Raw genomic sequence first — 14520 nt, 5'->3', positions numbered from 1 at the left:
TCACATCGTACTCCGTAAAAATAGAAGCATTGTCAATTAAAATGTAAATATCGAAAAGAAAAGGCAGGTTTTAAGGACCCTTGTAGACCCGCTGTCTTACTTTGGAGATACCTTTGCGCCTCAGAAGGTAAAATCATACCAGATTATTCAGCCCCTATGTGCCCCCTAGGCTGGTGTCAGCCACGGTTAGTGTCCCCTGGCTTTACATGGCTGTCACTTACGCCTGCTTTCATAAATGGCTCTCGATTTCTCATAGAGCTCATATGGGTCAGGCTTCCGTGGGTCAAAGGCCTCTGTTGAGTCTGGAAAGGAGCTCCTGTGCAGGGCAGGTGGGAAGGGCAGGTTCTGCGGTACGGCCGGAGCAGATAAACTTGTCTGAGGGCTGCCCTGAGTCTCCCACTGGTCCATCGTCTGAAAGGAAAGAAGAGAGAACGTGACTGAGGATGGATTCCGCCTGGCTGTTTCCCCTGCTGCTTTCATAAAAGACTTTCTTACCATGTGAACTTCTGCCCCCAAGAAGAGTTTGGTACATACGACTCGACGGAAGAGAATCTATTTGTACGGAATCACGTAAGTGAAAGTGGTGCTTGGGGTGTGAACGTATGCTCTTAACCTTGCCGCATAGCAGCTAGGGATCTATGGCAAACTCCTCATTTCTTTGATGGCTTCCTTTATAGAATATAGAATGTATCCCAATATCATTTATGGATGTATATTCAGGAAGAGGTAACATCTGTTCTTTTTCTGCCGATGGTTCCGATTTATCATACCACCTCCCTGAAACAGGAAATGAAGTAGACTGTGCTTGTTCGTTTATCACCTGTACACATCTTAAGCCCCTCTCACAGCTGAACATTTTATCGCTTCCTCTAGAGTTTGTACATATAGCTCATCCAGGAGCAACGGACTACATCCTTCTCGGAAATCCCATTCACTGTGGGCGTGGGAACGTGTCCCCTGAAATGTACCTGCTGGCACTATAGTGAAGTGCTTCCTAATTGGCCATGCATGGGGACATACATGCAGCTAGAGCTAATATTTGCCATTTAGCGAGAAGGCTCTTGTCATGGCTAGCGTCACCTTTATTCAACGAGTAGCCCTTCCTTCTGCCTCTGTCCTTTGAATCAGTAGGCAGTCCCTATAAAGTATAATGATGGTAGCCTCTTGCCTGCAATTCTGGGCGGGGTCGGAGTACGGTTCTCTCGGGATCCAGGTCAAATTCCCGTCAGGCTGTGGGTTCTGCTTACTTTACTCTCTCCTTCTTCCCACACCCTTTCTTGCTCTGAAGCTCTGCAGACCCCTCTCCATCTCTTCTTCTACCGTCCCCCCCTCACTTTACCTGGACACTAGGTGCACATAGACATTTTTTTTTCCTAGAAGAGCTGGCCCAACCATTGGGGTGGTCCTATTCAACCTCACTCCCTGCTCCCAGTATCACTTGCCACTGCTGGCTCTAACATACAGGTCCTGTATGTGGTAGTTATTCAGAAAGCACCCTTAGTGAATGGATGAACTTGTAATTAAGATATGGACTCCTAAAAATCTGACGGACTGATATGGATATAAAGCTGTCTATTTTTTACTTCGTTTTCTTGCTCTTGTTTTCACACTGGGTATATTTTGGTCAGGATTCCACCTTGTCATCAATACTCTTAAGGCTGGAAGGGTTGTGGGGGACCACATACCCCTGTTCCTCCTCGACATGCCATGGGTCACGGCGGGGGTCCCTCCGGCCCATCCCCCCACCTGGAACTGTGGCAGGGGTTCGTGTGGAAACTAAACATTGCAGACTTGGGAATAAGTAGGTTACTGACTTTAATTCGCTGAGACTGAATTTAAATTGTTTCTGCATGGGATCCGGCCCCAGATTTCATTTAGATGGTTTTTAGAGCGAGAGAGGATGAGTTCAGCTGTTTCATATTAAATATAATCTCTAGAAGCACAGAGAGGGTAATAATTGGCTTGCCTGAGGTCCGACAACAGATCTTGGTCAGAACTAATAGTTCTAGCAGGGCTATTTGTTTAAACCAGAGGCTTTGGGGAGGGATCTTGTAAGTATCATAAAAACCGGAGTTAATTTTTATCTCACTGGACCTTTAACTTCTGCTTAGTAAAAGCCCTTAAATGTGCATTTTGGACTCAGTGGAGACGTTCATACAGGAAGCTCCACTGGGACTTTTCCTTTTCATACATAATGGTGACTTTGCTATGGCATTCCAGGTCACAACTGCATCTAAAGGCATCTTTCTTAAATGACCTGTCTACCTGCTTTTAGGTGCCACATGGAAACATTCCAGCTATGACTTTCTTAGTTCCGATTCCACACTTAAGATGTAGAAAGCTTTAACGTAAATATGGCAGAAGTATGGTCCGAGAGGGTTAGCATACTACATGCCAACACGGGGTTCAAGAAGTGCGTGTTTTTCATCTTCAACTGTGGGTTTTCTTCCAGCCACATGCGATTCACTGCTGTGCATATTCCTCATGTATAACCCCGGGAGGAACGATGCTTCGGGTGAAATATTGATATTTCTGAAACACAACCCTAAAGCTACAGAACAAAGAATGCTTTGGGCATTTTAGGGGCCAGGTTCTGTGGAAGATTGGCGAGTTCTACATTTTCTACAGCACAGAGACTGGGAAATGAGTCAAGAATCCAGCTGATGCTGAGGAAAGCGTCCACAACCTCCTGCACTGACACTCCTCACACGGCAAGTCAGTCTGTCAGCGGTGCTCGAGAAAAGCCCTGTCTCTGGGAAAGGAGACCTCTGGTCTTCCTCCCACACTGCTTCTCACCTGCTCCCTCTAAAGAGGCTCCCTAAGATCTCCACCCAAGATGCTACTGAGGAAAGGTTTACCCTGGCTTAGCGGCACCATGTGCCGAGGCCGGAAGTCAGTTCTGCCGGCTCCACCTTGTGTTCTGAGAGACCTTGCTATCCAGATTCCATGATACCTTGAATCCAGATCCGGTTCCATTCCCCATTTCTTACTTGTTGTGCCTGCTGTCTTCTGCTCTTGGGTCTGGGGTCCTTTGCAGCTTATCATACTTGCCAGGCATTTACCCCTCAACTGGGCTTGCTGGGACTCTCTGTTTTCTCTCAGCAGTGACCTGACTAGGCTTTGTAGACATCTCACCAGAGTGACAATGGGAATGAAGTTTTTATGTGTGGGAGAAGTTTTGCTGTCTTTAAACTAATGAGTGGTTAATGACTAAGGGAATGGGTAGCCAACACTGTGGAGTCTCGGGCTCTGATAGAGCGGATAGAGACAACACAGTCTCCACCCAGACACCAAGCAGTAAAACAGAGGCGTTCATTTGCTTTACCCCAGTTTCTGATTCTTGGGTGTGCACAGGAATAGGACAGGATTCCCCCCTCAACAAAACACTATTTCTAGGATGTGTTTCCTTCCTTTTGAGAACATGATAAACACAGCTAAACAAGTCTAAACCTACCTCTATACTACTTTAGGTGGGGCTGGGCAACACAGGCATTAGGTTTGATCCTATGTTTGAAACACACACTTAGATCCTGCCATGCAAAGACAACGAGAACTCATTATTAGTAGTGCCTTACTTATTAGGCCCTTAGTTTCTGAGGGCTGTTTGGTTGAGATCTAGCAGGAGGCTAGGTCTCATTGAGCATGCTTCCTCACGCTAAGTCCGCCATCAGTTTTACTTAGAACAAGGTGTCTGAGCCCAGATGCTGTGGATACACTGTATTTGTTCCAACGAACCACTTAGCACATTGCATTCATTTGGGGAGTGACTTACCCGTGAAGGGTTTGTGCACTGGCAGAGATGTTTGTAATCTTTAGCCCAATGTGTTGAAGTGCTGTTGTAAGCACTTGGCGTGGGTTAACTTAGAATCCCCACAGTGACAGAGAAATTACTCCTGTTTTACAAATAGAGTCTTTGAGATGCAGAGGCCTTAAGCAGCTTCTTTAAGGTCATAAACCAATCAGGAAAAAGCTCAGCACCTGAGCCCAGGCGGTGTGCTTGAGAGTCTATGTCCTAAACCGCTGGGTCTTACACAATGCTCTTGTGGCCCTTAGTCCAGGGGTTTCGCATAGATACATGGAGAGCATGAAATCAAAGACCTTTATATATTTACTCAGCCAGCAATCTAGAAGTCCAGGCCGTAGTTCTTGCAAAGATTCACAGGTTCAGGATTAATTGTATGCTGAGTTCTATAAAGTCTTTTTGGGAATTATTGACTATGGGTGTAATTACTATAATGATGGCAAATGCTGTAATTATGCCAAATGACATAATTTGCGCGACTGTGGTACATATAAGGAAATCACTAGATTGCAAAATTGTCGCCCCGTGATGAGGCTGCAAGGTTGCTGGTTAAATCAGATAAAGATGTGTCTAACCACAGGGCCTTGATCGGAGCTGGGGATGACGGGATGGCCCTATTTAGAAGCTGGGCAAGATAAGTCGTACTTCATTTCACGCATTTAAAAATACTTCTTTCAAAATCGCATCCATCACGACGTGATTTCCGAAGGTCAAAGCAGCCCCACTCTCCCTCTCTGATGTATTCGGGAGAGCGGATGAGCAGAGTGGTAACTGAGGGTCTACTTTGTGAGGGTTCTGCTTCGCCACGCTACCTGTCCAGCTGTAGGCTTTAGATAGTCTATTAGGGGAGCAACCTCTGAGTCACGATAAAAGGAGATCCAGAAAAGCCAACCCAGCGAAGGGGACTTATGCCGTTAATACTGGCATAGTTTGGGTGTTGAATGTCCATGTGTTAAAGACTTGGCCAAGAATAGCGTGGGAAGTAGTGGGGCTTTGGGAGATGGAGCATATCAGAGTGTGCTAAGAGGACTGTATGCCTGCAACCCTTTTCTCTTCTCTTTTGCTCCCTGACCTGGGATGAAAGGAGCTTTCTCACTATGAGGTGATGCTTACTGCGCATGCTCCGAGCATCAGAGCCTAGCCCGTCATAAACAGAGACCTTCCAAATAGAGCCCACACAAGCAGCTCCTCTTCATGAGTGAGTTATTATCTCAGGCATTTTGTTCCAGTGATAGACGGGTGGCTAACACGAGTCAGAGTTTCAACCTATGTAAAATCGCTAGTTTCCTATGTTGTCATAAAGTTTTAGCATCTTTGAAAGAGAAGCAGGGCCAGAGAGGTCAGGTGATAGTAGAGGTTGCTAGCATCAGAAGAATATGCGAAGCACTATTCTGAGTGATTGTCATGTTTACAGTGTAAATCACATAGAATGATACACATACTCATTATCTATATAGAGCTAGGATATATGAAGGCATGTGCACACATAGGTTTATTTCTACAGTCATTAGAATGTAAATAGAAATGGAAATAAATTTCTTGCAGATCATATTTAATGTGCAGGGTAGGCCCTTCAGCACCGTAGTATGAATTAGTTTTGAAAACGTAACGTCACTACATGACCACATAGTATTTGTGATAAGAAAAACAACAGGTTTTCAAGTGTTTTGTCTCGTCATCCTGAATAATGCTGGTGTCCATTTCGTAAGTATATTTTGAAAGTGGGGATAATCGTGGAGATGTAAGGTGAGTGATTCTTGTATTGGGGGACAATGGAAGACAAAACACGAGAAGTGGATGCAGATGTGCGTCTGTCTTCCTTTGGGAAGGAACAGTCCCCAGCACTAACTGTAAAGCCTAGCACACAGGATATTGTCATCTTTCTTCTGATTCAGCACACCTCACAATTCACATGTAACCTGAGCTCATCATATAGGGTGTGCGTTAAAATCTGTTACCAAGTGGCCAGCACATGAAAACAGGCCATATTTACTATTCTGTTTATTGGTATTGTAACATAGCTAATGAAGGATTCTAAGACATCAATCCTAAGAAGCAATTTTAGTACACAGAACATTTAAAACCAGGCATAATTATAGGAAATAAGTCAGCTTGTCCTTGTATTTGAGGGCAAGAAAGGACAGGAGAGCACGGAAGGCTTGTTCTTCTGATATTCTGGAATCTCAGGGGTGGAAGGGCATTTTAGGTCACTCAATTCCCTCTTCATTTAAGGGGCTTACATAGTAAATGAAAATAAAGACAAAAAAGCATAGGAATTCCAACTTACAGGCTTTGGAGTTTTCCATGGAGAAAAGAAACCTGCAATAAAGAAAACAACATTTGAACTTGGGAAACAGGTTCCTGCCACGCACAGACTGCACAATGTTAATCTAATGAAATTTCACTTCAGGTGAGATGAGAGCCCGGCAAACAATCCTGAATGACTTTGCAGCCTTCTTCAAGGAGCTCAAGGGAATTATATCAATGAGTTTAAGAACGTCTCTCTTCATTTGGCTGCTGAGAATTCTGCGGTGCCCAAGAGGTGACCGACAGTGGCAGAGACCCTCTTTAAAAGGTCCAACCCTCAGCCCTTACAGGTTCTTGTCACCCAGCACGAGCAGGAGCTATGGAGAGGGTAGGTCAAAAGTTAGACTTTTAGAGGTAAATACCCTGGCTTGGAGTAAGAAATAATTCTGTGTTTATGGATCCATTTTATGTACTTTAGAAACAACAAATCTTTGTTATGCCTATCTTCAGAAATAACGACTCCATCTCCACCAAGACTCAGATCTTATTATTAAATCTTTCATGTTACTGTTCCCTCACTGATACAGGTTTCTATTACCCTTGTGCCCCAATCTCGCGCCTGCCATGCAAAAGAAACGCAGTGTTTGCTTTGGAAACGAGAGTGGAAAGGCGCTCCAACACATCGGTGCTGGAGCTGACGTATATGGCCTTAATGATCCAGAACAGAATCTGCCGTACAAAGGAAAATTACTTTCTCCTCATATCATATCTTCTCCCCTTTCAACAATTTTCTGCTCATGTTAATATTAGTTGGTGTCTAATAAAATGTCCAATAAAAATGAAACATTGAGACTATTCCTCATGCCGTGCTTATCGTCTTTAAAGCCAAGACTGCCAAAACGTAAAGAGAAGACAACCATGACCCGCTCAGAGAGAAAATCTGCAGACATTTGGACACAGAATGATCTAGATGTTCAAACAATCTAACTCAGGCATGCCAAAATACTAATGGTCCCCCCAGTGCTCCATTGTGATGTACCGATGATCCCTTCCAAAAGGAAGAGACGGGACTGACTGTGCAGGCCAGCATGTTTTACGGCTTTCTGTGGGACAGTTGGTGCACTGTTCCCATGTCACCAGTATCCGGGTAGAGTCGACATTTGTCCTGTATGCTCTGTGCCTTTTGTGTCTCCTTTTCTATCATGAAACAACTTCAGATAAATGTGTAGTTTGGTTATAAGGATATATATATATAATATATATATAAATATATATAATATATATGTTAAAGAAGAACTGAGGATAAAACTGAAAAACAACATACATTTCTTTCCTTGATCACTCTATAAAATGATGACGACAACCCTAGAACCCTGAGTTTAAAACTGGGGAAAAAAAATCAACCTGCTCACCATTTATTGTATCTTTGGAGGAAATGTCAATCAGCGTTTTTCTTTTTGAAGAAACGATGTTGTTTACACACTTCTACAATGTCCGAACGTTCAGATTTCCTTGGCTCCTCTTATGCTCTCTGTCATCAGGATGCTGGGAGATTTGCCAGGGACCGGACGTTCCTCTGACTTTGACGCAAAAGCGCTGAAGAATGTTCTCTACTGTGGAGCTATTGTCTCCACATGTCACAATGCTCATAAAAATTATTCTTTTTCCTGCAGAAGCTGTATGGTCACCTGAGCCCTCAGCAGCAGTTATGATGGCAGAATTAGGGTGGTCTAAGAGGGGCACGGACCAGGAGACTGATGATAAACCCATCACAGCACCACTGCCTCCCTTTCCCCTTGGGAAGACTTCTCGCCGGGGCGGGACCCATGACTTCTTCGCTGTTCTCATTACAGCAGCTTCTGGACTGCGCCTACTGCTGAGAAACCCCGAGTGGCCAAGGCTGCCCTCTCTGATTATTACCAATGAGGGGTTTGGAGATAGGTAAGAGGAAGGACCAGAACATACTTCTTAGAAGCCAATAATAGGCACTTTTTTTATATCTCTTTGCCAAATTGTTAATCATGCTACAAACATTTAACATGTTAAAAAACATGTATCTCAGATACTCTGCATTTAGCTCTGATTAGGCAGGAGGGTCCACGCTTTTACATGATTAGCCTCCAATCTTCTTCTCAGCTTCATTGATAGACACGGAAATACTATAATAAAGCGGGTCAAAATATCATATATTATAAACATATATAAACTATAGTTTCCCAAGGGAACGGCCTCCCTAGGAAACCCTGCTGACTCCAGAGAACATTTAGAGAAAAGCATCACAAAGAAACAAATAAAACCTTTGAAGTCTTTTCAGAGACATTCGAGTTCTTACCCTGAGGTCTGTTTCTGATTTTGTTTTCTGGTAAGACACGATCACAAACTTCCAGCGGCTGGGAACCTTATATATATGGACACAAGGACACACTTATGCAGGTGTGGATAGTGACTGTATGCAGCAGTTTCCACTGGCACTTTTATTTACGAATTGCTTGTTGCATTTTGTTCTTGTGCGTCACCTCTTCCCCTGGTCTCCTGAAACACAGGCATTTCACCTGGGGCCCTAGCTTCCCCTGTCCTGTGTATTTCACTAGGTTGGATGAGACAGTTGCTTGTGGCCCTCTACCTGCTCAGGGAAACAAGGAGAGATACAAACTCCTTTTCCTCAGGCCTTTTAGAGCTAAGACCATTTCGTGATAAAACCAAGTCTATAGGAATCGGGCTCTTTTATGCTTTAGTTTCTGGCTTGTAGTTCCTCACTGCGATAGCACACGCAGAATAGAATTGTCCTCAGGGACTCAAGTTTTGTTTGTCTCGTGACAACCATGTGGGTCATTTACTGCCTTTCATGTTCAGCTGCATACAACTCTGTATACATACAAATTCAAACACATGTCTTCAGTTTTGAGACGACAAAAGCAGAGAGCTTCAAGGAAGCACTCTGAATAAAACACGAGTTGTTACAGATGAGAGATTTTATCAGATAGACAGGATAGGGAAATCTAGATACATTCTCATATAAAGTACATCAGACACATGCCATTTTAGAGACATATCAAACTCAAACATCATCTTTAACTCTGCCTAGAAGTGTGGTAAGAAGGGCAGAGAAAAATCCAGCAAAAAAAAAAAATAGCTTAGGTAAGAAATTCTGTTCCTTGAGCACGGCAAGTCGACTAAACAGGACAATGACGTCATACTGAAGTTTAAATTGAATTCACATATGTCAGTTAACCACAGCTTAAAATAAGGCATATGGCTGCTAGATAAGATATAATATGTCTAAATAAATTTAAATTCCCAGTAAACAATTTTGCCTAAAAAATTATCTAACCCAAGATTTGTACATGAAAACACTTTATGACGTTGAAGCAAGAAACTGAAAAAGACACCCGAAGGCAGAAAGCGCTCGACGCTGATGGACAGGCAGGATTGGTATCGTGAAAATGGCCCTCCTACCGAAAGCACATACAGATTCAGCACAATTGTCTACATATACCACTGCAATTTTTCTCACAAAATGAAAAAAAACATTTTAAAAACACAGTGAAAAAAAAACAGCACCTTCCACAAATGATGCTGGTCAAACTGGATAGATACATGAAGAACAGAAGCTGATCCTGTCTTTCGCGCTGCACAAAACTCAACTCTAGAGGGGTCAAGGACCTCAACATGGGACCTGATACTCTTGAACCCACAGATGCAGGAAAGGACCTTCTGAGCAGATCCCAGTAGCTCAGGCATTAAGGCCAACCATTGGCAAATGAGACCTCATAAAACTCAGAGGCTTCTGTAAGGAAGGACAGTAGCCTGTACATCAGGCAGGGTTAGTATCTACACTACATGAGGAACCGAGAAACTAAACACCAAGAAAACAACCAACTCAGTTAAAAATCGGGGCACGGAACTAGACAGGGAATTTGCAAGAGGAGGAATACAAATGGCTGAAAGGCACTCAAAATGCTCAACATCCATAGCTATTAGGGAAATGCAGAGTTAAGTTACTTTGAGATTTCAGCTTACTCCAATCAGAATGGCCGGGGCAAAGAGAGAAAGCTGCGTGAGTTTGTGGCATGCCATAAACGCTTACAAAGGAATGAAATATAGGAATACTTTGTAATAGAATTTTATGCATAGATGATATAGGGTTAAATGGGAATTATGAAACGGAGAATAAAGTAGGGTAGGGAGGACAGAATGGAAGAGGGAAGCTGTAGCTATAGATAACACCGAGGACTTCAAAAAATGGGAATTACCCGTTTTAGTGCAGAATTCTACCAGACTTTTAAAGAAGAGTTAACACTAATACTCTTCAAATTATTCTACAAAATAGAAACAGAAGGAATATTGCCCAATTCATTTTACAAGGCTACAGCTACCCGGATACATAAAATACATAAAGACCCAAGAAACAAAGAAAATTTCAGACCACTTTCTCTTATAAACATAGAGGCAAAAAGTCCTCAATAAAATACTGGCAAACTAAATTCCAAATCACATAAAAAAAAGATCATCCACCATGATCAAGTAGACTTTATCCCAGAGATGCAGGGATAGTTCAACATAAGAAAATGATAAATGTAATTCACCATAAAAACAGACTTGAAAGACAAACACCACATGGCAACGTAAATATCATCTTTTAAGGAGAACTTCCTGACCTTTGATTGCCAATCAAGCTTCCTTGTTTGTTTCCGTTGCACCCCAAGTTTGTCTTTGGTGTGGTGGCTCATTCCGGTTTGTGCTTATATTCTGCACTTGTAAGTGTACAATCTACTTAATGTTTGTCTCCCTTAAGAGAGTAGGGGGTGATATTCAATTCCCTGTATTCCTAATGGTCCAGTAAAAGCAGATGCCAGGGCAAAGAGGGATGCTGGGGCTATCATGGTAAGGTTTAGAGTATAGAGAAAGGCTTGCAGCTGGGGGTGAGATAGCCAGGTTGAGTAGAGAAGACAGAAGAGAGGACACCTGGCTGGACCCCATGAAGCCCCAGCCCCCAAACACACACAAGGCACTGATACCCTTCCTTATCTTTTTTAAAAAGATTTTTTTATTTATGTGCGTGTTCCTGCCTGTATGCGCTCAAATGCACCACCTGCGTGCGGGTGCCCGCAGCAATCTGAAAAGGATGTTGGTTTCTCTGAAACGGCAGTTGCAGGAAGCTGCACATAAGCCTGGTGTGAGTGTTGAGAACTGGGCCTGGGTTCTCTGCTACAGCAGAAAACATTCTTGACTGCTGAGCCATCTCCAGGCCCGCTTCACAGATTCACAATTTAGAATAAGACAGCTTCTAAAATGCCTCCACCTATTCTAGGAAGGAGACTATCCCAGATGACCCTGCAGGTGAGGAGATAAATAGGGGGCCGCCCAGAGAAGTTGCAGGTACTTCTTGGCAGCCGGGATGAGAGTTAGCTCCCCACAGGCAGGCAAGACAAGGGTCCATGGTGAACTATGAGCTGGTCCTGCGATCTGGAAACAAAGAGAGTCCGGACGCTTTCACTGAGGGCTGGCAGACCACCACGTTTGGAGATCAGGAACACCTGCAAGGTTGGCAGCTGCCAGCTGCCAAGCAAAGGCCAGCGGCTAAGAGAGCATGCCAGAGATGGGCAGAGGGGTGATGCTGATGTGTGTCACCCCCTCAACCGTATGAACATCCCATATGCAACATGTGAGTCTCTTCCTGGTTGGGAAAAGAGGACATGCCAAGAATGTGCAGATACCCATTGGCACTGCACAAAATATGCCCAGAGGATTAATATCAAGAGAAAGAGCCTCTCTTTATCCAGTCCTACAAAAAGCCTCCAGACATCCACTCGGTGGCAGCCCTCAAAAGAGACCTCTTTTCATACTCCGTCGTCTTGTTTTCCTACTAACTCTTGGACTCCTTTCACTCTGGGGGAACTCGGCTTGTTTTCCTTACGTAATAAATCTCTCTTCTCTTTCTAATAAAGCTCCTTTGTAAACTTGCCAAGAAATTTTTTCTTTGTGTTTGGGGGACAAAATCAGGGGCCATTAACCCAGTGGAAGCTTTGGCGACCATGACAATCAGTGTTCTGGACCCCGAGTTAAGCCTATCGGACGTGAGAAAGTCTTCATCGTTCTGAAAAACACCCCCTTCTGTTTCATGAGTACTTCGCTAATCAACATCTCTGAGTGAAGAACGTAATGTTGGAAAGTCTGAGCACATGGGAGAGTCACACAACGTAAGAGGAATGAGGATCAGGGGGGCTTTTCTGGAAGTCCTTCAGTAGCTGGCTCCATCTCTGGTACTTGGCAGTGGGAATTGAGAGCTAAGGGGTCTGTGTGGTGGGTTTGAAAGCAAAGGGCTCCATAAGCTCATAGGGAGTAGCGCTATTAGGAGGTGTGGCTTTGTTGAAGTAGGTGCGTGATGTGGGATGTCCTTCTGCAGATCTGTTGCCTTTATTCGTTACTGAATAAAACTGTTTCAGCCACTGACTCAGTAGAGTAAAGCCAGGCGGAAGCAAGGAGACGCCATGTAGCTGCCGAAGAAGACAGGCCTTGGGTTTGCTCGATGTGTTCCCACGGCTGGTTGAGCAAGTTCCCTAGCATTATAAAGCCTTAGATTTCTTGTGTATCACAGAGAGGAAACTAACGGTGAGAAGCAAAAATATCTTATGCTTTGTCAGTTTAGACTTCTATTGTTTTATTTACTACTTCTGGAGTATCTTTAATTCTTTTTCTACAAAATAGAGGGCTGTCTTCGTAGCAACTATCTAACCGCTTGTTGCCATGATAGATGCATACCATTTTCTTTCTTAGTTTAAACTTTTCGTTCATGCTGCCTTTGAGGTTCTTTCAGGCTGCCATTTGCTACGTTGAGTTTATTTAACTGATTGGCTTCGTGTATTCTTTCTCTCATCGTTTTCATCTCGGTAGCCTTTGCCATTGAATTCCCCTGGTTCCGCCGTCGTCACTCATTTTAACCTCTCTGGGCTAGCTTTGTGTTCTGACAGACCGTGGACCCCAGTTACACTGATTACGTCACCATTATGCTTTTATAAATTATTCTGACTTTGCATTTTCTTCTAACAGTTTATGCAAAGGTCATTCTTTTTTTTAATTTTAATTTTAATTTTTTTATTTTTGTTTTTCGAGACAGGGTTTCTCTGTGGTTTTGGTGCCTGTCCTGGAACTAGCTCTGTAGACCAGGCTGGCCTCGAACTCACAGAGATCCACCTGCCTCTGCCTCCCGAGTGCTGGGATTAAAGGCGTGTGCCACCACCGCCCGGCTGCAAAGGTCATTCTTATATTGGCCCAACTTAACTGAGTTTAATGCTTACCACGGTTCGCATTACGCCACTGCCTCATCTTTGAATTTTGGAAGTAGACATTTTCAAATACTTTTCTCAAAAATAGCATGTTTCGTGTGGCAATCAGAAGTGTGGCCTCTCAAATATGCCTATACTGTAACCCTTAGATCCAGTGTGGATGCTACTTTATAAAGCAAAATAAATTCACAGATACCATCGAAGTCGAGGGCCTTTAGACGGAATGAGTACCTTATGCTGTCTGACCATGGGATTCCTCGAGAGTGGAAAAACCTTCTTGGCTGGGGAAGGGAAGAAGGCAGATGGCAGAGAACACAAGAGAGGACTCAACTTGCCATCGTTGGTTTTGAAGACAGAGAAATGGCGTCACAATCAATGATAAAAGGGGCCTCTAGAAAAAGAAAAAAAGGGTTGAGGAAGGATGCTTCTGTGCTGACATCTGGACTCAACACGGTGAGAACCATGAGAATCAACCGGGACATGGGTTCTGGGCATGGCTGTGGGGCATGAACGTGATGGCTTGTTAGTTCCTGAAGTGTGCGTGACAGAGAGAGCGAGCCGAGCATTAGTGAGCATTGCGTGTTCTGTGGACTTGAGGTTGGGACCAGCTGCTCCATGCTGCTGCCGCCACCTTAACTCACCCACGAATTCCACCTTGAACTGTGAGATTCCTTAAGTTGCTGCATTGGGCATTTTATCATAGTAACAGAATAAGACAAGACAAGACCCTTGCTGGATTTCTGATCTAAAGCAGGGTAAGACAAGTCTGGGTTGTTTTAAGCCATCAACTTTGCAAGAGTTAACTGCTATACAACAGTAATAGAACATATACAGGGCTGGCCTGCTTTCTAAGCCCCTGTGAATGTTGGTTTCATAATAAATGAAGCATCATATAATGTTCCTTCAGGCCCTGGGAGATTTTCTGTTGTCTTCTAATATTTAGGATGCAGAGGAAGGACAAGTCTAAATTCATCCAGCGTTTATTTGCAAGCCACCTTTCATATTACTTCCTGAATAAATGTGTGTTTCTTTGAAATCCTCTAAATGATGCTATATATCATCATAACATATCTAGCTCTGAATTTGCACTCATTAGTCGTGGAATGTGTGGCAGGCATTCTCTTGCAGTGTCTCTGAAGTCTTTCTATTCGAGATGTGGTCCAAGAGTCTGAAGCATCAGTGCCA

The 14520-nt window shown here is 43.7% G+C and overlaps 1 protein-coding gene across 6 annotated transcripts in view; it reads right to left on the bottom strand.

The window, feature by feature from the left end:
• The window catches only part of Magi2 (membrane associated guanylate kinase, WW and PDZ domain containing 2), a 1214245-nt gene that overhangs the window by 149774 nt on the left and 1049951 nt on the right, over positions 1-14520 (bottom strand). For all 6 annotated transcript variants that reach the window (XM_075955872.1, XM_075955873.1, XM_075955874.1 and 3 more), the window contains 2 exons: positions 6090-6121; positions 222-411 (listed from right to left, as the gene is read on the bottom strand). In XM_075955872.1, coding sequence (XP_075811987.1) covers positions 222-411; positions 6090-6121 — 222 coding nt within the window. The remainder of the gene's footprint in view (positions 1-221; positions 412-6089; positions 6122-14520) is intronic.

The sequence above is a fragment of the Microtus pennsylvanicus genome, chromosome 22 (assembly GCF_037038515.1).
Source record: "Microtus pennsylvanicus isolate mMicPen1 chromosome 22, mMicPen1.hap1, whole genome shotgun sequence".
Lineage (NCBI taxonomy): Eukaryota > Metazoa > Chordata > Mammalia > Rodentia > Cricetidae > Microtus > Microtus pennsylvanicus.
Note: the sequence above shows the minus strand (reverse complement) of the source record. Positions and strands in the feature narration are given on the sequence as shown.